Source organism: Hyalella azteca, unplaced genomic scaffold (assembly GCF_000764305.2).
Source record: "Hyalella azteca isolate HAZT.00-mixed unplaced genomic scaffold, Hazt_2.0.2 contig16927, whole genome shotgun sequence".
In the NCBI taxonomy this organism is placed as follows: domain Eukaryota; kingdom Metazoa; phylum Arthropoda; class Malacostraca; order Amphipoda; family Hyalellidae; genus Hyalella; species Hyalella azteca.
This window is the reverse complement of record NW_025946732.1, coordinates 35,238-59,268: the sequence shown is the minus strand read 5'-3', so window position 1 is coordinate 59,268 and position 24,031 is coordinate 35,238. Positions and strand designations below refer to the sequence as shown.

The window sequence follows — 24,031 nt, the reverse complement described above, 5'->3', positions numbered from 1 at the left end:
ATTAAACTAATAAATTGCGACGCAATTGTTTACTACTAGAATTTTATTCAAACAAATTTAATCTCAATTTTATAACTGATGATTCTAATTCATAGAATTAAAGTTACAGAGGAAACAACGTAATATCTGTAATGACGCACCTTCTTACAATCCATTACATTCCATTTAGTATTTGAGATTAGGGAAAACTAATTAAAAAATATATATTTTAATCAGCGATACATACAGAGCGACGAAGTCGCCTAAGTTCAAATACATGAAATGTAACAGGCGAGCCTGCGACCTGTTGACGCTATCACGTCTCATACTCCGTCGCACCACATGCAGCGCTACGGTCCTTCGAATCAACAGTTCTTAGCATGTAGTGCTAAGTTAATTATCCATATGAAGTGGACCAAGACTTATAGAATAACAAATATCGCCAGTAAACACACAGGAAACGCAACTCAGCTGTTAGAAGATCAAAGACTTATATGCCACTTTCGAGCCATTCGATGCCTTTTTCCTGCATTGTTAATATAGTTAACTTGCTGTTAACTTTTGATTGGAGGTACTGCAGTCCGATATTTGGAATTAATTCTCACTAAACTCCAAGATCATTGAACGGAAAAGTTGTAGCATGTACACTTGTCAATAAATTCCAAGACCATTGAAATGAAAAGGTTCTAGCTGAAAACTCTGGCACAAAGTAGTAACTTGCGACGTGGTTATCAGTCTGGTAACACCTAAACGTCCGGTGAGTTAGATTATCAAGGTGCTTTGGCTCAGTCTGTCTTCAGTCAAGATTGGGAACGGTAGGAATGAGCGTCTTTAAAGAAATATTTATTTTATTGAATACGATCACTAATACGAACTTCAATGAAAAAAATTAATGAAGGAAAGATTCATAATGTCACTTCAACGAATATTAAGGCTATGTTATTTTGAACCACCCAGAAAGCTTGGATGGTTAAGGATGATGATGAAAATTGTTCTAATTTTGATCAACTGCTTCCATCCATAAGTGCAAGTATCGAACTACTCATATGATTCTCTGAATACCATAGGATGTTAAGTGGAACACTAACTAAGCATTAAAAAGTTTAAAATTGTCTCATTTAGCGCAACTTGAAGAAAAACAAAGTTTGATTGCAATAACAGTTGCTTATCTTACTTCCAACCCTGTTCTGTTTTCAGCAATGGTAATTGTACTGTACTAGCGAGCTCAGTTCTCACTCTGAAAGAATATTTGACAACAAACTGTGTTCTCTCCTGGATTCGTGCACTGGGCTTCTTTACAAACGTGAACAATTCTGTGATTTCGTAGAATGTGGTTTGTTAATTATAGAGCCTTAACTAACGAATATGAAAGAGAAAATAAGGAAAATAATAAAGTTTTAAGCTCATTTGAATGATTATACAAATGAAAAATAATTAGGAAATAACATTTGTGTAGGAACCCCACGCAGCTTAGTGTTCATCTAAGACGTAATTATTTACCTCATGGAATTTGGAAAAAAATTTTCGTACATGAACTGTGAAATTTTAATGATTTTTATGAAAAGTCCACAAAAATAAGAATATGTACAAGAATATGTACCGGAGAACAATCGTACTATGAGTTTAACACAGATATAAGATATCTATAAAATTCATGTTCAAAAAAGTTTGTGTTGTGCAGGTTGGTTCGCAGGTAAATAGTTGAACAGGCGAATTATTTGTCATGAATAGTTGCCTCGCATAGGTTGTGCTCTCAATTTATTGTGTTTTAAAATAACCAAGAAAGAATTAGTCAAGAGGCAGCGACTTCTCTTCACTGCTATTCAAGTGAGAGGGAATATTTCATTCAAGTATCATTATACAAGCATAAACATCGGGTGGTGAATTGATCATTTGCAATGGATACTTTCATTTTTGTTATTAAATAAACTTTAAAATTGAGGAAGGTTTAAGATGGTATATAATTGGAGATATAAACAAGATATTAGTGCACCTATCAGGTGCGGTTGCGCTGGTCAGGAACGACTGCACTTACTAGGTACGATGTAAAGACGAGGTATGGCGAGTGCACGGATGAGGTATGAGTGCACGGATGAGGTTACGGGCTGAGGCACGAGTCAGGACACGGGCTGAGGCACGAGTCAAGACACGGGCTGAGGCACGAGTCAGGACACATGCTGAGGCTCTAGAAAGGCCACGTAGGGCCATACGTGGCCAGCAGGCTGCTGTTGCTGGGCCACGCCTGAAGAAGAAGGCTATTAGCAGCAGCGGCTCTGTTTACGCGACGCCCTCAATGCACAGCGCCGACACGCGCGTAGTGAGAGTTTGCTTGCGTATTCCGAATTATGGGATCACTAATGTACACGATTAATAAATAAATTGAGAAAAGTCAACACATTATATTATTCGCTCTGATATACTAGATTAATAGTTCAATTTGGAAGTTGATGCATCAGTTAGTGAGAATCTGAGTATGCGCATGTTAGTAGATGAATCCTTCGTTTTGGTCCATGGACTACTACATAAATTCAGGTTAATATATTGTTACAAAGACTTTTATATAAAGGTCGTTTTTTATATTACTGTATTATGGGTATATCATTATTTTTAGATATAGTTTTTTAATTCATGATTCATATAGTACCTTGTTTGGTCATCAGCTGTGCTCGTGATATGTACAAACCGCGTTGGAGAGGCACGCAATTGCCGATGGTTGAGGCCAACGAAACTCAGGGCCGCGCAACGGCAGTAATAAAGCCTCAGACAGCGGCGACTGATGCTCTAATGCCTTCAATTTCCTTGATATTTTTAGATGGCGTAGGAAAAATCTCAACTTCATCCCGAAAAAAGAACAATGAAGTAGGCTAAGACACTGAGGAGTGTCGAGGCGAAAACAGGTGTCGAACGAAATATGAAATGGAGCTAGGGAAGGAGAGATGAACGAATTAAAAGAAGATGATGGCGAAAAAAAAACATGTAAAATAGAAGGGAAATAACAGTGGCTCCATATATTAATTATTTAGTGAATTATGGTTAAATTTAATGATGAATAACTAAACTGACGAGAAAAAATAAAAATGTGTGAGTAAATTAGACTGGGAATTAAGGGAAGTGAAAAAAATTTACGTGAATATAAATGTTTTAGTAATGATTTCGCTAAATGAACTAGGACTTCCCCATAGATAACTAAACAGTGCAGGAATAACTCGAACAATACGGATTACAAAATAAAAACTTTAAATAATATTGATAGAATTTAAAATTTGACTCCATAGAAGGCGGGTGCCATATGAGCGTGACACAGATGACTTATGAGCAGCAGGTGGTAGTGACAGTTGTAGCTGGTACCACTAGCAAGCTTCAGGTGGACTAGTAAAGGGCAGTTGGTTGCATTAAAGAACAGCAAGTGGCTGTAGAGAGCAGCAATTGGCACGATAAAGAGCAGCAGGTGGCTGTAGAGAGTAGCAGCTGGCTGTAGAGCAGGTGGCACTAGAGAGCAGCAGGTGGCACTAGAGAGCAGTAGGTGGCACTAGAGAGCAGCTGGTTGCTATAGAGAGCCAGCAGGTGGCACTAGAGAGCAGCAGGTTGCTGTTGAGACACAGTAGGAGACGTTAGAAAGCAGCAGGTGGCACTAGGGAGCAGCTGGTTGCTATAGAGAGCCAGCAGGTGGCCCTAACGAGCAGCAGGTTGCTGTAGAGAGGCAGCAGGTGGCGTTAAAGAGCAGCAGGTTGCTGTATAGAGGCAGCAGGTGGCGTTAAAGAGCAGCCGGGTGCATTAGAGAGCAGCAGGTGCACTAGAGAACAGCAGGTGGCTATAAAGAGACAGCAGGTGGCATTAGAGAGCAGCAGGTGGTACTAGAGAGCAGCAGGTGGCACTAGAGAGCAGCAGGTGGCTGTAGAGAGTCATCAGGTGGCACTAGAGAGCAGCAGGTCTGTAGAGGGTCAGCAGGTGGCACTAGAGAGCAGCAGGTGGCTGTAGAGAGTCAGCAGGTGGCACTAGAGAGCAGCAGGTCTGTAGAGGGTCAGCAGGCGGCACTAGAGAGCAGCAGGTATCTGTAGAGAGGCAGCAGGTGGCATATAGAGAGCAGCAGGTGGCACTAGAGAGCAGCAGGTGGCTATAAAGAGACAGCAGGTGGCTATAGAGAGCAGCAGGCACAGTTCACTCGTCTCTTAAAGCTGCACGCTCCCTTGTCGGCGCTTCGCTCTCGCCAGGCAGGCGGAGATGATCTTGGCCGCGGCGTCAGGGGAAAACTCGACGAGCGAGCGTTCGCTGCCGACCCTGACGCGGCTTTAAACTACGCGGTCGCGACCCCAAACAGCGCTGACGCGACTCAAACTGCTCTGCCGCGGCCTTAAACCATACGGTTGCAACCCCAAACAGCGCTGATGCGACTCGAACTGCTCTGTCGCGGCCTTAAACCATAAACAATACGGTGGCAACACCAAACAGCGCTGACGCGACTCAAACTGCTCTGTCGCGGCCTTAAACCATGCGATCGCAACCTCAAACAGCTCTGACGCGACTCAAACTGCGCTGCCGCGGCCTTAAACCATGCGGTCGCAACCCCAAACAGCGCTGACGCGACTCAAACTGCTCTGTCGCGGCCTTAAACCATACGGTTGCAACCCCAAACAGCGCTGACGCGACTCAAACTACTCTGTTACAGCACTAAACTGCGCCACCGCAGCGCTAAACTGTGCTGATGCATCCCTAAAGAAACAGCCCTGCCACGGCACTAAACTGCCCTGGCGTGGCCCTAAACCGCGCTGATACGCCCAGGCATAAATAATTGTAGTCGGTATCCGTCGTATTCTGTTGGCGAGATTTCTGTTTTCTACTGGCATAATGCTACTAACTGCGGCAATTTCTAGCAGTTGCAGGTTTCATTGTTATTACCAAAAGGCTGAGTTGGCGCCGTCTAAAAGCTTAGGTTTTGAAGGCTTCCCACTGATGTCTGCATGCACTAATGCTGTCGCTAGCGTGTAAATGTAGATTGTAGGTGTTTGCATAAAACATTTCTCCTTTTTACACACGAAACTTCTTGAATAAGGTATAAATGCTACCCTCTGCAACCATATAGTTGCTGCCGCTCAAAGGTTAAGTTTCTGGTCTCTGCAGGCAGCAATTGTGCCTACATGCCCGAATTCTTAACTTTTACAGACAAAATTTCCGTACCGCGCAGATCTAATTTGTGGAACAAGACGTACGTATGATCTCTGACAGAATAATTGATTGCGCTGCTTGTATAATTGCTGCCCTCGGCTGGATTTCTTTCCTGCCTCAACAGGCATAAGTAAAGTGTCAGGAGGTAATATTGGTGGTTATTTTTGAATACGACAATCTGATTGATTACCAATGCAGACAAAAATATGAGCTTCAGCCTTCGTGATTGATAGCCTCTGCAAGCGCGATATTGCCTTTCCCTGCAGGTGTAAATGCGAACGTTGTACTCGGTCCTGCACTCGTGTGTAATTATTGGCGGATGTCGATATAATTTTGGGCATCAGCATATACAGTCATCTGTCACGTCCGTAGCTTCATGCTGTTGTCGTCTGTTTGTTTGATTGATGGCCTAGCTCGGCTGGTATACTTACTTCTTACAGCGGATATCATTGCTGTGCTCCTAACGAGAAACCCCTGACCAGTACATGTGGGCATTAATCCGCCATCAGCAACAAAATTAAACTTGAGTAAAATAGTAACTTTTCGAAAATCAAGAAAAACATTGACAACAATCCAAGTTCTCTTTCGTCACGACGAGAGCATATTTAGGTCCGCTGATCCGGTTACAGCGAGACAGCTTTACAGCCTAAAATATAGGCTTCAGAAAATGTGAGTTTGGAACATACGGTTCCAGTGATGAGGCATTGAAGTATGATCCAAGTCGATATTTTCATGAAGTCTCAGCTGCATCAATACTACAGTAAACTGTACAAGAAGAAACCTTATTCCATGAAACATCCACATACTCTCTTACTAACGCCTCACAAAGGCTCAATAAGACTGACTTATGCCACGGCAGGCGCTCAGGAAATGGCCAATTGCCGGTGGCACTTCACCCGTCCGGCTCTCGCAATGACGTATGCAACTTTTCATATAGACTCGAGCAAAGATTAATGCATTTCGGACAGCCTATATAAAACCTACATTAGGCAAGATTGAAACGTTGTAAAATCCTGCAGTCTGACGAAAGTTACGGAGGATCATTTGCACATCGTAGGCGAAAATAACATGCCACTGAGAGATTAGAAAGAGGCATGGTACCAACGGCGATGCACTTTTGGTACTTGTGTGAGTCATCCTGCCTCAGTGTGGCCTGAAGAAACGGAGTATCATTGCTACGTCCGTTCTTTGTTGGTGCTGTGAGTGAAAAAGTAGGCAACTATTTGAACATTATAACCCACTTATTTTTGAGTGATATCAAGACAAGTCATTTAATAGGATCTAATATTGATGAGGGCCATCGCTCTACTCGCGATAGGGAGCGTGACTCTGTCGCTCGTAATCGTCATCAAGATTCTAGTTATTGAATTTAAATTGTAAAGCGCTCCACATAACAGCAGATAAAATACTTGAAATTGAGTAAACAAAGTTAGTGGTTTTAAGACAGTAACACAGCACATGCCAGAAATTTAGTTTCGATTCTCAAACGCAATATTGAAAAACACGTGTAATGAATAAGTTTCTATGAATAACCGTGAGCGTTGTTCACTGCTGGAATTCACTATTTCATTGAAGATACATAACGAAAGCTTTTAATTATAGAGAATTTTTAGCGCAATCCCACTTCCAGAAATAAATAAAATTATAAACTTTTCGGTCAACACATTTAAATTACAAATGACCTTAAGAATTACTTTAGGTAAAAATGTTGTATATGGCGGAATAATCAGCCTCTGTTTGTCCACAGAATGTTGGTTTGTTAGGAGGCATGGTCAGCATGTCGACATCGGACCGGGGGGCAGTGCGCAAAAAGGGAGCTGCACCCACAACCACAACCACGACCTCCAACACCTCCATACCTAACAAGACAACCATAACTACCTGCTCCACAAACAGGAGTAACACCAACACCCCAATAGTAGGTGGCAGCAGCAGCAACAGCACCACAAAGTCTGCCATCAAAGCGGGCGTCAAGAATGGCCAGAGCAGCACAGGCATCGGCGCAACGCCAGAGGAAACTCCCAACCACATCGTCTACAAGAAGGTGCATGATCGTTGTTTATTATATCAATTTGTTTATCAAATAAACTGATATAATTTATCAAGAAGACAGATTACCGTAGTTACGAGTCTTCAGAAAAAAATATGATGTTCCATTGTTAATTCTTCCATAATACGCTTACTATAAATTATTATTAATACTATAATTCCCTTCACGAACTCCATTCACGAGTATTGTTTACCGAGTAGTAGACAATTGTTTTCTTTACCGCTAAAATCTCACCCAGTGGGACCACTGTAAGCTGTACATTTGCTAATGGGCCGTTGTTCCTCAGATGGAGGCGCTGGTGGAGAGGATGCAAGACGAGGAACGCGGCGTCCCCGTCAGAACCGTCAAGAGTTTCATGTCCAAAATCCCGTCAGTCTTCACCGGCGTCGAGCTTATATCGTGGATGCTTAAAAACCTCGATATCGAGGACCCAGGTGAGCGGGTGAGAGATATCTAGGACCCAGGTGAGAGGGTGAGAGATATCGAGGACCCAGGTGAGCGGGTGAGAGATATCGAGGACCCTGGTGAGAGGGTGAGAGATATCGAGGACCCAGGTGAGCGGGTGAGAGATATCAAGGACCCAGATTTTTGGTGGGATAAAGATTTCGAGGACATAAATGAATGTATTGAGTAACTTAGAGGGCTAAAACAAGTGATTGAGTTACTTAGAGAGCGGTATTTAGGACGCAGAAGGAATTGAATTTAGGTTGGGATCACCTATGAGAGCCGCATCATTTCTGTCCAATGTTCAGGCCATGGCTGAAAGCGGCACCTGAAAGCTTCTAGAGTTATTGCAGTCTGGTGGCTAAGATTGTAACGTTGTGAAGTATAGTCTGGCAATGATTAAAGGGCATCATCAGAAATTGAATAAACAGAAAAATACTTTTTATGAGCAAATTTATATTTATTTCCACAAACAGCGGAGGCACTCCACCTGTCGCATCTCATGTCGGCCCACGGCTACTTCTTCCCGATAGACGACCACGTCCTCACCATCAAGAACGACAACACCTTCTATCGCTTCCAGGTCTGCGTCAAGATATTAATTTATTAATTTCAGGTGGTTTCTTTTTCATGGTTTCACAAAGAATTAAATAAAATCGAAAACTATATTCATTCATGACGCGTGACACGGATACATGGATATCGTAGTTATCAATCAAAAATTTGTGCAGAAAAGTTACATATGGATATAGTTGCCAACATCTTTATTCTTCACAGACCCCTTACTTCTGGCCGTCGAACTGCTGGGAGCCCGAGAACACTGACTATGGTGAGTCATATTGAAGTCAAAAAAGATATTGACTCTGCAGGCCTTCAGAACAAATAAATGCAACTCCGGTAGGTCGAATTTCCAAGAGAAATGTTCCGTTTTCAAGATGTAGAATAACTATTTTGTAAGGTACTTCCTACCAACCAGCACTTGAATTGTTACACAATAAGATGAAACACACAGTCGAGAACCTGTGCTAAAGGCAAAGCTCGAAAAGTTCAATCTCTTTATATTCTATTTATAGCCTTATTTAACTGGAGACTAGAATTTGAAATGATAATCCTAATAATAAAAACCGGACACGTCCAGCAAAGATAAACTTTTTCTAATATAACTCTTGGAATCCAGTAAGGAATGTATAACACAAAAATAAACACAATTAATTGAACCATGCTCCTCTGCGGTGGAATTGCAAATCATAATGATAAATTATAACGGATTCCTACGCGAGGTCACGTCAGTGCATGATGACTTGAAATCCAATTGAGACATTATTAACCTAAAATCTAATACGGTATCACTTAGCTTTACCACATACGAAAACTAATGTTGTTATATTACGACCGTGTACTTGTATGGGCGCCCCCAAACAGGGCAAAATATTGTCGCAAACAAGACATATACTGAGTATTGTGCCGTGTACTTACATTGTATTGTTCCTGCAGCCGTGTACTTACATTGTTTAGTTTTTGCAGCCGTGTTCTTACATTGTATTGTTCTTGCAGCCGTGTACTTACATTGTATTGTTCTTGCAGCCGTGTTCTTACATTATATTGTTCTTGCAGCCGTGTACTTACATTATATTGTTCTTGCAGCCGTGTACTTACATTATATTGTTCTTGCAGCCGTGTACTTATGTAAGCGCACAATGCAGAACAAAGCGCGCCTGGAGCTCGCCGATTACGAGGCTGAAAATTTAGCCCGACTTCAAAAAATGTTCAGCCGCAAGTGGGAGTTCATCTTCATGCAGGTGAATTGAACTAAAAATAATAAAATATGTCTTGTGATTTTGATAAAGAGTTGATCAATTGATCCTTTGCACATTGTTTTAAAAAGCTTTATATTGAAAAGCCAATGTTAATTGCTATAATATTGATACTAATGCCCTGAAGGCTGAGGCGCAGAGCAAGGTTGACAAGAAGAGGGATAAGCTGGAGCGCAAGGTCCTGGACTCTCAGGAGAGAGCTTTCTGGGACGTCCACAGGCCTGTGGTGGGTTTCCCGCTAGTTTTTATATATATATCTATATAACCGAGATATGACCGAGATATGCGTCAAACTTTGCTCAGATAGTGAGGAAATCCTTCTTGATTGGGTCATCCTGAAACAATTTGTCTCGGTAAAAAGGCTTATTACTGTCACGTCCGGACTGTATGTAAAAATTTGGGTCACTATTTAGATAAAATAATAAATTAAATTTTTTGAGTGCAATGCACATCCATTTTTTGGGGGGGGGGGGGGAGGGGGGTTGTACACGCTGATAATTTTTAAAAGTGAAATACGTTTCATATGTGAGAGGCTCTATAGGCCTAAATTTTACAGCTTTTTTGCATTTTTCATGAAAGAATCAGAGGCCACAATGCCATGGTTTATGTAGACCATTTTATATGGACGCCATGCATACCAAAATTCTTTTATGTTGTGGGAATAGCTTCATTCAAGATGATGAATAGAGCTTAAAAGGATTCTTCAATACGCATATAAATTTTGTTCCTTTGTACATTTAATTTTTCTAGCCTGTTGGTTTAAATCCAGCAGATATCGACATCAAGAAAGCATGTCGTATGAACATGCTTTCTTTGTAACATAGTAATTTTAATTCCTTTGTAACATAGTAATTTTAATCTATTACCTTTATTAAGTAGCTAATTCACTATCATTTAATTTTTCCAGCCTGGGTGTGTAAATACAACAGAGATCGACATCGAGAAGGCGTGTCGTATGAACATATACTTCCTATACAACATAGTAATTCTAATCTATTATCTTTATTCAGTATCTAATTCACTAATTCATTTAATTTTTCCAGCCTGGGTGTGTAAATACAACAGAGATAGACATCAAGAAGGCATGTCGTATGAACAAGCCTCTACGATCAACGCGGCACCTGGCGCTAGGTGTGCCGGGGGGGCGGCTCTCACCCACTATATCCGAGGCTGAGCTCAACAGCCCCCGCGACAGACTCAAAGCCGAAGTCGAGATTCTTAAAACTAAAATAGATCGATGCACCTTCAAAGTCTCAAAAGCTGCTGATTCGTACGTAAATTTAAGTGTATTTCCATTTAGATGTAGGCAGCAGATGTGATGATATTATAATACGTTTATAAGACGAATCTTGTCATACAGTAAGTAGCTTATCAGAATGCCAGTATCATTTCCAATTATTGTTTACTGGTACATGGTACACAATAATTTCTGTATTTTTAGTCAATTTCCTACATGGAACTTTAGTGCTTTGGGAGTATGGCAGTATTCTGCTCATGCGTTGGCGGTGCAACATCATGCACCGACCTGTTCCTGTAATGCCATGCATAAGCAGGTCCTCTAAGTTAATAATCATGCCCTGGCGGGACCCTCATAGTATCGATCATGCCCCTCACAGTAACCATCATGCCCCGGCAGGTACCTGAACTATTTCGAGCAGTACAGTGAGTACGATCCTCACCTGTTCGTGAGTGAGCCTCCTAACCCGTGGGTGTCGGACAGCCCTGACTACTGGGACGTCGATAGAGTGGCGTGAGTAACCAGTCTTACTCATCAAAAACACGAGTTTCTTCATCGGGAACTTGTCTTCATCCATCAGAAACATGGATGAATTTATCAAATACATGCGTTCATCCAGCAGAAAGTCGGACGAATTTATCAAATTCGTTTGTTCATTCAGCGGAAGGACGGACGAATTTATCAAATTCGTTTGTTCATTCAGCGGAAGGACGGACGAATTTATCAAATTCGTATGTTCATTCATCAGAAAACGGCAAAATTTATAGGATGAATGCGTTTATGTACACCGAATGCATGTGTTGTTGTCTTCTTTATCATATGTTTGTTCATCGAATGAATGCGTTCATTCGTTCGATGCTGGTGCTGAAATATTGTGCATCTGTGTTGTGTCTCATATTTAACAAAATTAGTCGATATTTAGTGTGACTTTAGGCATTAATGGAGATTTTCAAATGACGTACCTCTGTTGTTTTATATTATAGACGCCATTTTTTGGTACCTCAGGAACTTCATATTATATTTGCCATTTTCCGTACTATTGTATTTAAGTTAGCGATATTTCCTTCAGGTCTTCGTCGTCCCAGGAGCCTGGCATGCCGCTGGTCAAGTGAGTGTGTGGGACGCTGGGACCAATGTTCGGCGTCATTCAATTGTTCATTTATATCTAAATGAAATATCATTTAGATAATATATCAGAGTAATATAATATCAGATAATAATATCTGAGTAATTTTACAGTTATTTGACCAATGGCGGAATATTTATTTTTTTTCTGTTCTTAATGTATAGACTAACTGAATAACGTTATAAAAAAACGCCGCCGAATAAGGATTAAGGCCGTTGTATTAGAGATGCTATATGTCACAGTTATTTATAGCGCATTTTCTTATTTATGGAAAAAATGCACTAATGTGCTCGCCATGTCCGTCTCTCCGTCTGTCCGTCCGTCTGTCTGTCTGTGCGTCCGTCCGTGACTTCACGTTTTCGTCGACGAGAAAATGCGCTCTCTGTCACTCAATGCAGTGAATACCGAGTTATATTTTTTAAATTTCTGGGGACTATTTCAAAACATATTCTCGAGCCTGGTATCGATCTCTGGCCTCGAGAGTGAGAGCCACGCATCATATTCACTAGACCCTGGGAATGAACTATACAAGCTGTTGCCCCATAGCTGAAATTCACAAAATTTTCGGTGATTTTCTAAGATTGTTGTGTTGCTGTCTTGTTTATTATGCAAATTTTCAGTGATGTTTGAAAATTAAAGAGGTACCTATTGATGACTGAATAATAGTTTCTGTATCGGTGATAATTGCGTAGGTTTGAAATTGTAGTTTTGATGAGAAATTATCAGTATGAAATAAGCAGAAATTTTATTGATTAATTTGTGCTATCCTTTTACCTATGAAAATGCAACCTATAACTTATAAAAGATGATTTAATCCTCAAACAAAATCGTATCTAAATGTTACTGTGTGTATCTGTGTTTCCGACTTCTTGAAAAGGAATTTCTGACAGCCGTGACCATAAATCAATAACAAAGAATATTTTATGTATTGAAGACAAATTCAAAATAAACTTGGCGCCTATCTCACCTCAATCCCGTGTGGTCTAGTGGCTAGGATACGCGGCTCTCACCCGCGAGGCCCGGGTTCGATTCCCGGCACGGGAAAACTTTTTGGAATCTGTAGGATTACTCCCCAGAGGAAAGTTTAATTGAATTCTATTATATTTTTTATCAATTTACAACATTCGACACCAAATTACTTTTAATGCAATAAAAAATTCAAACGAGAAATTAAATTTTGCGTTTTATAGTGAGTTCAACAACAAACGTAATAGATGTTGATGGAGATATATTGCTCACTACAGGAAAATTTTATTGAATTCTACGATATTTTTTTACCAATTTACAACAATTGACACCAAATTAGTTTTAATGCAATAAAAAATTTAAACGTAAAATTAAATTTTGCATTCTATAGTAAGTTCAACAACACACGTAAAAGATGTTGAAAATTTATATGATCTCGGCATTTCATTTTGGGGAAATTTTCAGACGTGAGATCCCCACCCGGCGAGTTAGGCGCTGGGGCTTCGGAGTGCAGGAGCTACTCAAGGATCCCCTGGGGAGGGAACAGTTCACCAAGTTCTTAGAGAAGGAGTTCAGCGCTGAGAACCTTATGTGAGTGCATGTGTTTTGTTTATTATAATACAAATATAGATGCGTGGCTTAAAACTTCGAAATTATCCTCGAAATCTTTCATGTTCATGATGCGCAAATTTCTAAGTTTAATTCTATATTATACTTACAATTATTGACTAGCACAATTTCTTGTTTACGTACCTTTATTCACATAAAATCGTTTAATCTCTCTCGTTTTCATAAAAATCTCAATTTAAACCTAAGATCAAAGCTATATTTGAAATTCTGATGAGACGATGAACCTGTGTTTGATTGTGCAGAAAAATATAATCAAAGAACTTCAATATTGCAATAAAAAATGAATACCTAAAGCTAAAAATAACTCAAAACAATGATACTTGCGCAATTTCACTCATCACCACTATTCATCACACCACTCATCACCATCATTCATCACACCACTCATCACCATCATTCATCACACCACTCAAAAAACAAATAATCGATGAACTTCAATATTGCAATAAAAAAATGAAGACCTAAACAATTGTTTAAATTCCATTCCTAAATTGTTTTTTCCAAGTTCAATTTTAGCTGCAGAGTCTCGCTCGTAACTGAAAGAAAACGGACGTGTTGTATGTAGCCACCCGAGCTGCTGCGTAGCTGCCCCACCGCGCCTCTGTTGTCTTAAAATAGAGCAGTGCACGCATGAACATACACACGGACACAAACTCATTCAATCAACGTCTAATGTTCTATTGTTATTTTATGAAGCTCATTAACTCGATTATGAAGAATGAATAAGAATGGAGTGAAGAATAATTAGAATTTTCTACCACGCAAAACTTGCGCGCATGTCACCCACGTCAACTACAACTATAGCTTTGTTTTAAATGTTATATTAGAATGCTTGTTAACTCGAACCCTTTTGTTGTTAACGTGGAATAATAGTTATATTTTACTTTGTTAATTATTTAGCATGTTGATGTACGTTAGTGATAAATTAAGTTAAGTAACTAATTTTATGTTAAATTAAGTAGGTTAGTTTTTAAAAAGGTTCATGTACGTTAGTTATTAAATAAGTTAATGTTCATTAGTTATTAAGTACGGTAATATACGTTAGTTATGAGTAAGTTACTGTACGTTCGTTTAAAATACGTTAATGTACGTTAGTCATTAAGTAGGTACGTTAATGTACTTGACTTATTTAGTACGTTAATGTATATTAGTTATTAAGTAAGTTAATGTACATTAGTTCTTAAGTACGATAATATACGATTGTTATTCGCACGTTCTTAAACGTTACTCATTAAGTACATTAAATAAAGTACATATTGAAGAGATGTAGAGATGTGTTTTCGCTGCTCAGGTTCCTCACAGCAGTTCAGGAGCTCAAGGCGCTGCCACAAAAGAGCGTCGCTGAGAAAGTTCAGGCAATTTGGGACGAATTTCTGGCACCCGAAGCTTCGGCGCCCGTCAACATCGACTCTAAGTCAATGAACATCACCCGGCAGAACATGGAACATCCCGACAGATGGACCTTTGATGAAGCCGCTGTATGTATTGACTCACAGCACACCAGGCATATAACAGAGAAAAAACGTTTAATTCGTTTTTCAAGAACGTTTTCTAGACGTTTTCAACGTTTTTCAAGAAAATAACGTTTAATTTAGCGTTAATTCGAAGTTAAATGTCTGGTGGGAAAGGAAATTTAAATTACTTTACGAATTAATTGATTTGGCAGGTACAAAAAATATTTATGAACGTTGACCTTTTGAAATACGAAAAGTAATCCAACACTGAAAGGCTGTTCAATGAAGCTTGGGAATTTAGATAATTTTGACTCAATAGTAAACGTTTTGGAGTAACGTGAAAGCGTTTGATGGAAGGTAAGTAGAATTAATAGACAGAGAAATGTGAATTTATGACTTATAAATGATAAATAAATTTCACAATGAAAGACGATGGAATTGCATATGGAATTTTTATGACATACACGTAACTATAAAAAAAATATTAAAAAAAATCAAGCGAATAGTATAAACTCATATATGTTCTTTAATCTTTTCTCTTTATGCAAATTGATAAAAAAATGGATGGAATGTTGGCTTTAGAATGAAATGCTGGAAATACTCTGTTTAGCCAGAAAAATGCTTATGTTTTCCAAATATAATATTTGCTCCAAAAAAATTATCGCAAAACTCCACGGTACTTCACCAACGCATTTAAGTATCTATGGCACCCATCACATTTTAATTTTACCAGAACTTTTTGTACAATCGCCCACCAAGAACATTTTTGCAATAAATTATGATAAACCATTCTCTCTAATAAATAACCAATATTGAAAAAATAAATTTTAATGAAAACGTCTCGCATAGGCCCATCTCTACCAGCTGATGCGCAGCGACAGCTATTGTCGGTACCTCCGCTCCGACCTGTACAAAGATTTCCTCTCAGGCTCTAAGAAGAAGGTGCGTATACGCGTATATAAAATACTCTAAATTTGTATCTCTTGCAATATAATCCATTTAGTTTCACTACAGATGGTTTTCTGATCCCTTGTAATGAAACTTATGCATTGACATAACAAAATATTTTTATATTTTATTTGTGAAATAAATTTTTATGATACAGTTTCATCATAAATCTTCATATTCATGGTTTTTAAGTTATATTTATTTTGATTAACTGTTGGCCTGTGTACAAAGTTTGATGAGTTTTACACACTAATTAAATAGCAATTGGAACTTGTTTATAATTGCGAAGATGAAACAAGACTTAAGTCAATATTAATTTCAACGAAATCCATGGAATTTCCTGCTCTCTACCCTGCTTGACATGCAATTTATTTATTAATTTGAATTAATTTGTAAACTGTATAATAGTCATTGCATATTATTGTTAGCACATATATATTATCAGTATTCGTTAAAACTACTAATAATGACGTATTGGTATGCTGCACTTAACCTGCTGCTAGTCAATAGGGTCTGTAAAATAATTAATGATGGCGAGAAAAACGATTTGTAAGATTCGATTGCCACGTAATAAGTCGAAGCTGTTTTAATCTCATGAGAGACTTGTGGTTCACTTTTGTTTATATAATAGATCGTTTCTATTGAAGGCGGACGACATAATTTTGTGGCGACTTAAGTGATTTTGACGTTAGTTGTTAAAATTAAAATAGTTTCGTTTACTGAAGGATCTCCATAAAATATCGACGAATAGTGAATCTTTTTTTCACTAAGGCAAGCTTGAGAAATTCTCGATGAATCACATTGATTACATGTCGCCCAACTTAGTCATATAACTTTAATTTAGATACGAAGTAGAGAGCACGACGTAGAGAGCACGACTTAGAGAGCACGACGTAGAGAGCACGACGTAGAGAGCACGACGTAGAGAGCACGACGTAGAGAGCACGACGTAGAGAGCACGACGTAGAGAGCACGATTTAGAGACCACGACGTAGTCAGTACGACTTTCACTTGGTGTAACATAGAATTTGTTGGCAGTGACTCGTTCACACGTTTTTATTAAAACTTCGATTTCGGCTGATTTCGAATGTCACAATTTCGTATAATGCAAGATTATGTTCTTTGATTTTTCTCGATGTTCAATTGGCCAAATTTAAACAATTTTTTACGATTTAAATCTTAATTTTTTTAGTTGATAGAAGTCATTGATTTTCAATAAGTTGAAAGAAGTCATCATGTAATGCATTAGTTGAATTGGAAAAAACGGTAGTTTTTTTGCAGTTGAATATTACAAGGATTGAGAAGTTTCTAATATCGTAATACTACGCACTACGATGCATGACGTTAATGTTTGTCAATAAAATTAATTTGCATACAATTGAGATTTGTATATTTCAGTTTGGCAGCATAGAAACTAGATTTTTGATGATTTGCAGCCTGTTCCAAACAAGGTTTATTTTGATAATTGAAACCCGGTAGAAATTTCCGTTCTGTGAGTCGTCATCGCATTAAAGGCGGCGCAAAATAAAACCATGTCAATAACTAAGAATGCGGAGGATAATAAATTATAATGTTAACAATACGTGAGTTGAACTAAAAGCAGAAACTTGTAAAAAATTCTAAAATACAAACTATAAAAAACTCGACAGTCGATAAAAATGATGAAATGCCCTAAATTTGAATTTGAATCCCAATTCGTCGACATCTTAACACCAGGTTTGGTTATTTTGTTATCTAAACCATGACCTCACTCCCTTCGATGTCAACTTTTTATAAATATCTCAATATAGCTTACAATTTGCGCTCAATGTAAACAACGTGGACTTGTGGTGTACATTCTTATCTGTTCATCCTGATTATTCTTCAAAATTATTGATGCTGATGCCAAATTTGCCTACATCATTGGCGCAGTTGCATTGACGCAACAAGTTTGAGGTTGCATAATCATTGCAACCATTGTAAGCCATTTTTGTACCAACCATAATAATAAATTTAAAGGTTGCAACCACTGACTGCTTTAGATTGCCATATATTTGTCTTCATATCAATGCAGGCAATATAATGTATTGTTGTTGATACTATGAACACATAATATTTCAGTAAATACAAAAAAACGACCATATCATAAAATCCAGTTTCTGTTTCTTTTGTTTCATTAAATCAATCATTTAAATAACTTACTCAATGACTTGGGTACCTTTTGAACTTAATTAGTAACTGAAAGTGTTCGGGTTTCTTTTCCATTGAAATAGACGTCAGTGAAAGGCATCCGGTCCATCGTTCCGTTCAGTGGGAAACCGAAGGAGGCGGTGAAGGAGAGCCAAGGAGGCTCCTAGTGCCTTGTTTGCATGACCCTAGGCGACGCCTACGATCCTTTGGTGAGACTGAAAAAAATTATCAGAAAATGATGATTTTTCTTATTAAATTCTGACTGGTTCAGGTTAATTGATCTCACTGTGAAAAGATTAAGATGAGAAATATTCAGTCTCTTTAAATTCAATTTGGTGAAAAATTTTTAGAGTATAAATTATCTCATCGTAAATATTCCGTGAACATTCATCGCTACTTTCAGTATCGCTACTTTCAGTATTGCTGCTCTCAGTATCGCTACTTTCAGTATCGCTACTTTCAGTATTGCTGCTCTCAGTATCGCTCTACTTTCAGTATCGCTACTTTCAGTATCGGTACTTTCAGTATCGCTACTCTCAGTATCGCTACTCTCAGTATCGCTACGAGTTCAATTGGCTTATGGAAGAGAAGCAGCATTTCGTGCGCCACAATCGCTCAGTTGAAAAACGCTAAAAAGGCAATTAAAAAACTGACTCCAGGCGTCATTTACATATAAACTTGAATCAAATCCCGAACTGCTAATTAAATTCAACTAATTTTCTCAAACTAATTTTTTGATGCTACTTCTTAAGTACTGTTTTTTGTTCGTGATAATTGTAATATTAATTAATGAAATTAGCTCATGACGATTATATTAATAATATTAACTAATAAGTTTTTCAAAGACTTATCTGCTTCGTTCCACTGGCACTAACCTTACTTCTGCGGTTGCTGCGAACACGCTTGTGCTTTTTACTTGAGTTACCCCGATAATGACAAGAGCAACTTCGAGTATTGATTTAAACATGAAAGTTTGATTCGCATGTAAATTTTCTCCCACCCAGTTTTCTGTACAGCCACGGACAACTTATTGAATGAACTGCGGTGCAATTAGCACCTTGAAATTATTCTGGTGTGAATAATTCACTACTACATTCCTCCTTGAATTTTACATATTCGGCTGTAACGCTAATTTTTAAGGGGAGCGTCTACCCTAAAATTTATCTCGGCTATTTACAAACAGATCACTTTGAAATTTGGTACACATATGTAAAACAGAAATCTAAGACTTTTTTGTTCGTGTGAATTTTTCGAAAAAAATGAAAGAAAACGTGAAATTCTTAGAAAACGGCCAAAAAAGGGGGTACTGTAGAAATCTATCTTCTCCTAGGATTTTCAAGCTACAACATCGAGACACATATCATTCGATGCGTAAAGACCATATCTACAAACGTCACTTAGCGGTTTTTTGAGTTTCTCATTTTTGTGGGTGTGGGAGCATTTTTTCCGATATTTTTTGAAATTTTTCGATTTTACCCCCGCCCTCCCCCACTTTTTGCAAAATAAAATCCGAACTATATCTTTCATGAAATGTCGTGAAATCATAAATCAACGTAGAGAGATGGCAGTGGTACCGTTGGATAGGGCAGAATGTCAGCTTTAAAATTAGTATGAAAACCGAAAAAGTAAAAATTTTCAATTTTAGGGTAGACGCTCCCCTTAAATGATTTAAGCCTGCATGAAGGCCCGTATTGTGCTGTGATTATGTACTTAATTATTAATATGCGAAATTGTATATAGTAACAAAAAATAATAATAATTATAAATTATATATAAAATTTTAGGGAAGAGACCATAACTTTTAAAGTTATACCTGAATTGTTGATGAACAATGGGTCGGTCTGCATTCAGGGCCTGATGAGAGGCTCTGGGACGACGTGTAAGTTAGTTGAGTCATAATGTATAATATGAAAACCTCATTGGCTTCTACGTTACTGCAACGACGACCAGAATTTCCGATAAAACATTTATCCAATAAAATTGATCCAAGTCTGTCAATACTAACTAAAATTGGCCATGCATTTGCATTTTTATGCAGGTATCTTATGTTGGGGCCTTGGATGAAATTTAAATTAAATTAAAGTCATCAAAAGAAACGTCAAGTCATATAAATAATTTTCCGAGTCGATGAAGAAGATAAGACTTATCTTACTTTATTGAATCTGATACAACTGCGGCAAAAAGTAAGATTGCAGCGAGTAAAACGTTTCATTGTCCAAATTTATTTAATTATATTGTTTGATCATTAGTATCAAACAACATAACTAAATAAATTTGGGCAATGAAACGTTTTACTCGCTTCGAACCGAGCTGATGAGAATATCATAAATTCTGCCGCGTGAATGTAGCAACTTTGATTAAAGTTTCGGCTGTATTTTGCTTATAAATAAAGAATGCCCTGAGCATGGCTATAAGTAAGAAGATTTATCTGATTTATCAATGATTTGATTTTAAAATGTCTTTATAGATGAGTTCTGATGCGCATAACTGCCTAATTTATTTTATTTTATTCCGAATAATATTATATTAACTATAAGTTAATATAATATTCATAAGTTTATTTGGATTTTCTTTACAGCCAAAATTCGTGATTCCCAAACTAGCAACGCTTTCAATTGGCACCAACAGTTAATTGGTCTTGAGGAGTCATCTGCTCACCAACAGCTTACTGGATTCATCCATTTGCTTCAACGGTTTAATGGATTCAACTATTACTTTAACAGTTGAATGGATCCAACTATTACTTTAACACTATAATAAATCAACCTCGATGATCACTAAAGTGGACACAATTGGCGACAACTTCGTTCGCCACCAGATTCCTCGCTTCAGATGATAGAAATATTGACTGCTATTATATATGGCCCCGGCATCGACACGAGATCCAAGCATTTCGATTGTTAGAGGTTACTGGTTTAAATAATACAAGCAGAGCTCTTCTAGGCTATTAGCCATCAATCATCTAGCAGGGCCATCAGGCTATTGTCAAATTGACAATTGATGTCTCAGGCTAACTTGTGAATAGGAGCTGATGGTGAGAATAAAACAATTAACTACTTTACTTAATGGTTGGAGTAAACTCGACATTGTTAGAAAATCGACCTCAGTTCATGTTTTCGATTGGAATACTTCTATTGAAGTTCCTTGATTTTCGGCAAATGCGAAACGATTCAATCTTCGATTAAATTGAAATGAGTTACCATAAAAAAGTAAAAATTCTGAGTGGAATACGCATTTAACAAGAAAACCTGGAATTTTTTATTCCCTTGAGAAACATTGCTGATTTCCATGCTAAAGTAATTGCACAATTTCCACTAGGTAGAATTTATTAATCACCTTAAATAGTCTATGAATATTTAAGAATCAATCACCTATGGACTATGAAAGAAGAAAATGCTGGTAATCTCAATTCTCGAGAACATGATGTGACAATGTCGCGACATGAATTTAATGTAAGTAGAAAATGTACGAATTACAGAATAGCGAATATGCGAGATTGTCTCACTGCAATTTTTAAGCATAATTTGAACAAAAGTTTTTCTAGCTTTGTTTAGGCAAAATCATTATAGAAGGCAAATTTGTTGAAAATTGAATGTTTTTTTTTGTACAAAATGCATGTCAAGCAAACACCATAAGAAATATGTCAGCAATTGTAACGAACAGCTCATGTTTAATTAATTCGATTATTTTGTCGTTTATGACGTAGGAATGTAATTGAAGATTATTATATGGGACTTGGAGATCAAATATCTTACTGAGATGGGAACTTGAGAAGTAAAATATGACTTGCTAGGCGAAGTCGCTGAAAAAAAATTATTAGTTTACTTTTTAAGAAGCTGTTTGTTCATTTATTGTACAGCATAGGAACAATGAACTCTTGGAAATGCTTAATCAATGCGGCTTAATGAACTGCACACTTGGTCAGCAGTCAGGGCATTTCCTTGGCAGGACCTGTTTAATGAACAGAAAAAGGGTATTGAATACCCTGTATTGAAAAGGGTATTGAACTAACAGGGTATTCAGAGTAATTTCTGACCTTTATCACATTTTCATCTCCCTGTATTATTAGTTTGTTCAATGACTGCATTCTAGCATTTGGTTTTAAAAATTAAAAATTTATTTGAAATGTGAGGCGAATGAAATCAGCAAAGAGTAGTTGATTATTATGAAAGACAAAAGAGGGAAAGAGCTATACTTTTCTTGAAGGTTTCGAAAATGTTTCGTCTAAAAAAATTCATGGACCCTATGTTACAAAATTTGTTCTAGAATTGTATATTTAAACTTAATAAAGTTTTGTTAAAGACCAGAGAATTAGTTTTATTTATTAGCTTCTTGTTAGTTTTTTCAATAAGTCGTACTAAATTCTTCGTAGGTGTTGGAAGATTGAAAATCAAATTACCGATAGACATTTTTAATATTTTCAGTTGTCACAAAAGTATATCGGAAACCAACAGATATCGGAAGGGTCCTCAACGCTGCCAGCGAATGCCCGGAACGCTACAAAAAGAGCACAATACGCGCCCTCATCCATAGAGCTTTCAAGACCTGCTCTACTAAAGATGATTTAAATACCGAACTGAGAAATTGTAAACAATAAAAAACTAACAAGAAGCTAATAAATAAAACTAATTCTCTGGTCTTTAACAAAACTTGCTTAAGAGAAGAAATTCTGCCAGCCTATACTAATATTAAACTTAATAATCAACGTACAAGGTTAAAAAATAAGGCAAATAATTGGGAGGAAAAGTTTCTCACGCTTTCATTATAATCACTGTGCAGGGAATATGCAAACTGATTGCATGTGTTCGTCATTATTCCTCCCCTCTTGTTTGGGAGCTAAAAAAGTATTAGCGAGACCAAAATATAATTTAAAAATGCACACTTGAGAGTACGAGCCTAAGGCCGATCTAAAGTTCATCCGAAGAGTTTATTATATATTTTCTTGCACGTATATCAAAGTTTCTACTGACATGCATGTTCTTTTCTATCAGAGACAAAAAGCAGCATGATCTAAGATTAAAGGAATATTTTCGTAAACTATAAATGAGAACCATAGTGAGGAGAGAGTGAGTCATTGCGTGTCTTTACCGCATTAACGGCTTGTAGTTCATTAGTTTCGAGTTTGTTGTTCACTGTTGAGAATTTCCTACACTCGACATTTATCAACCTTTGAAATCTCAAATAAATAACTGATAATAACTTAAATAACAAATTAAATTACTGGATTGAACAATATTCCTGACATCTGATTTTTTAAAAAGATGCTTAATTTTTAAATTATCCGATTGTTAACAGGTGGAATAAAAAAACGGGAATTCAAGATTAAATTGAAACAAATTGGTTCTTGTTAGCATGAAATTCTTCCGAAAAAATTCATTTACGTTAATTTTTTTAGGTCCATTTGAAAAATATTGGGATTCGGTAAAATTTGATTCTCGACATATTAGAATATGTGGATGTGGATTAGAATATGTGGATTAGAATATTATTCTCCTGAATATTAGAATTGTTTAATATTACTTGTCAAAATTTACTGGATTTTAACACTGATATCCGTAAATATTGAGATTCATTTATCATAGTTTAATTTTACTAAGTTTCTAAAAAAAATTTATTAATTATTTTAAAAAATCGATTTGTCAATAAATAGATTATTCGTATTCATGACTATATTATATTGAAATACAACAGCGTCAAGATTTTTTGACATTAGGCTATTACAAAATAGGAATTTATCAAAATTATTGTACTTAATTATTAAGAATTTTATGCAGACTTGTTAGATTTTGGGACCGCACACGAGCTTACGAAAGCGTGCGTCTCTTTGTACATAAATGTAATTAAAAAATTAATAATTAACAATCTCAGATACGTTTCGTAAATGTTTACTGTGAACATTACATAGGGGTTATATAGGTATGTTGTCCTATGGTGATATTGTCTGTAGAATTGAAGTGTTAAGCTGAAAATGGAGGGTAAGTAAATTTTAATTCCTGGAAAACTTTAATTAAGTTTGTATTATTATAACAGCAACACACTTTACCAATTGGT

General features: G+C 37.3%; 1 protein-coding gene and 1 non-coding gene across 2 annotated transcripts; both read left to right on the top strand.

The window, feature by feature from the left end:
- The first annotated feature begins 1,657 nt into the window (after positions 1-1,657).
- On the top strand, positions 1,658-22,566 carry LOC108664346 (regulator of G-protein signaling 7). Its single transcript, XM_018150923.2, has 15 exons — positions 1,658-1,806; positions 6,890-7,186; positions 7,479-7,626; positions 8,113-8,219; positions 8,414-8,465; positions 9,311-9,435; positions 9,578-9,676; positions 10,494-10,720; positions 11,087-11,200; positions 11,757-11,795; positions 13,245-13,370; positions 14,701-14,887; positions 15,713-15,805; positions 18,064-18,189; positions 22,435-22,566. Exons 2-14 carry the CDS (start codon positions 6,911-6,913, stop codon positions 18,145-18,147), a joined length of 1,677 nt encoding a protein of 558 aa, XP_018006412.1. The 5' UTR covers positions 1,658-1,806; positions 6,890-6,910; the 3' UTR covers positions 18,148-18,189; positions 22,435-22,566.
- Positions 12,786-12,857, top strand: Trnae-cuc. The gene has a single exon. It is a non-coding gene; the product is annotated as a tRNA-Glu (tRNA).
- Positions 22,567-24,031: the final 1,465 nt, after the last annotated feature.

Excerpts from the sequence above, each read along its gene's own strand:
- LOC108664346 (XM_018150923.2), top strand. The coding sequence starts at position 6,911 with ATGGTCAGCATGTCGACATCGGACCGGGGGGCAGTGCGCAAAAAGGGA. Across the intron at positions 8,220-8,413 it reads ACACCTTCTATCGCTTCCAG|ACCCCTTACTTCTGGCCGTC; the intron begins GTCTGCGTCAAG and ends TATTCTTCACAG. Across the intron at positions 11,796-13,244 it reads CCTGGCATGCCGCTGGTCAA|ACGTGAGATCCCCACCCGGC; the intron begins GTGAGTGTGTGG and ends GGAAATTTTCAG.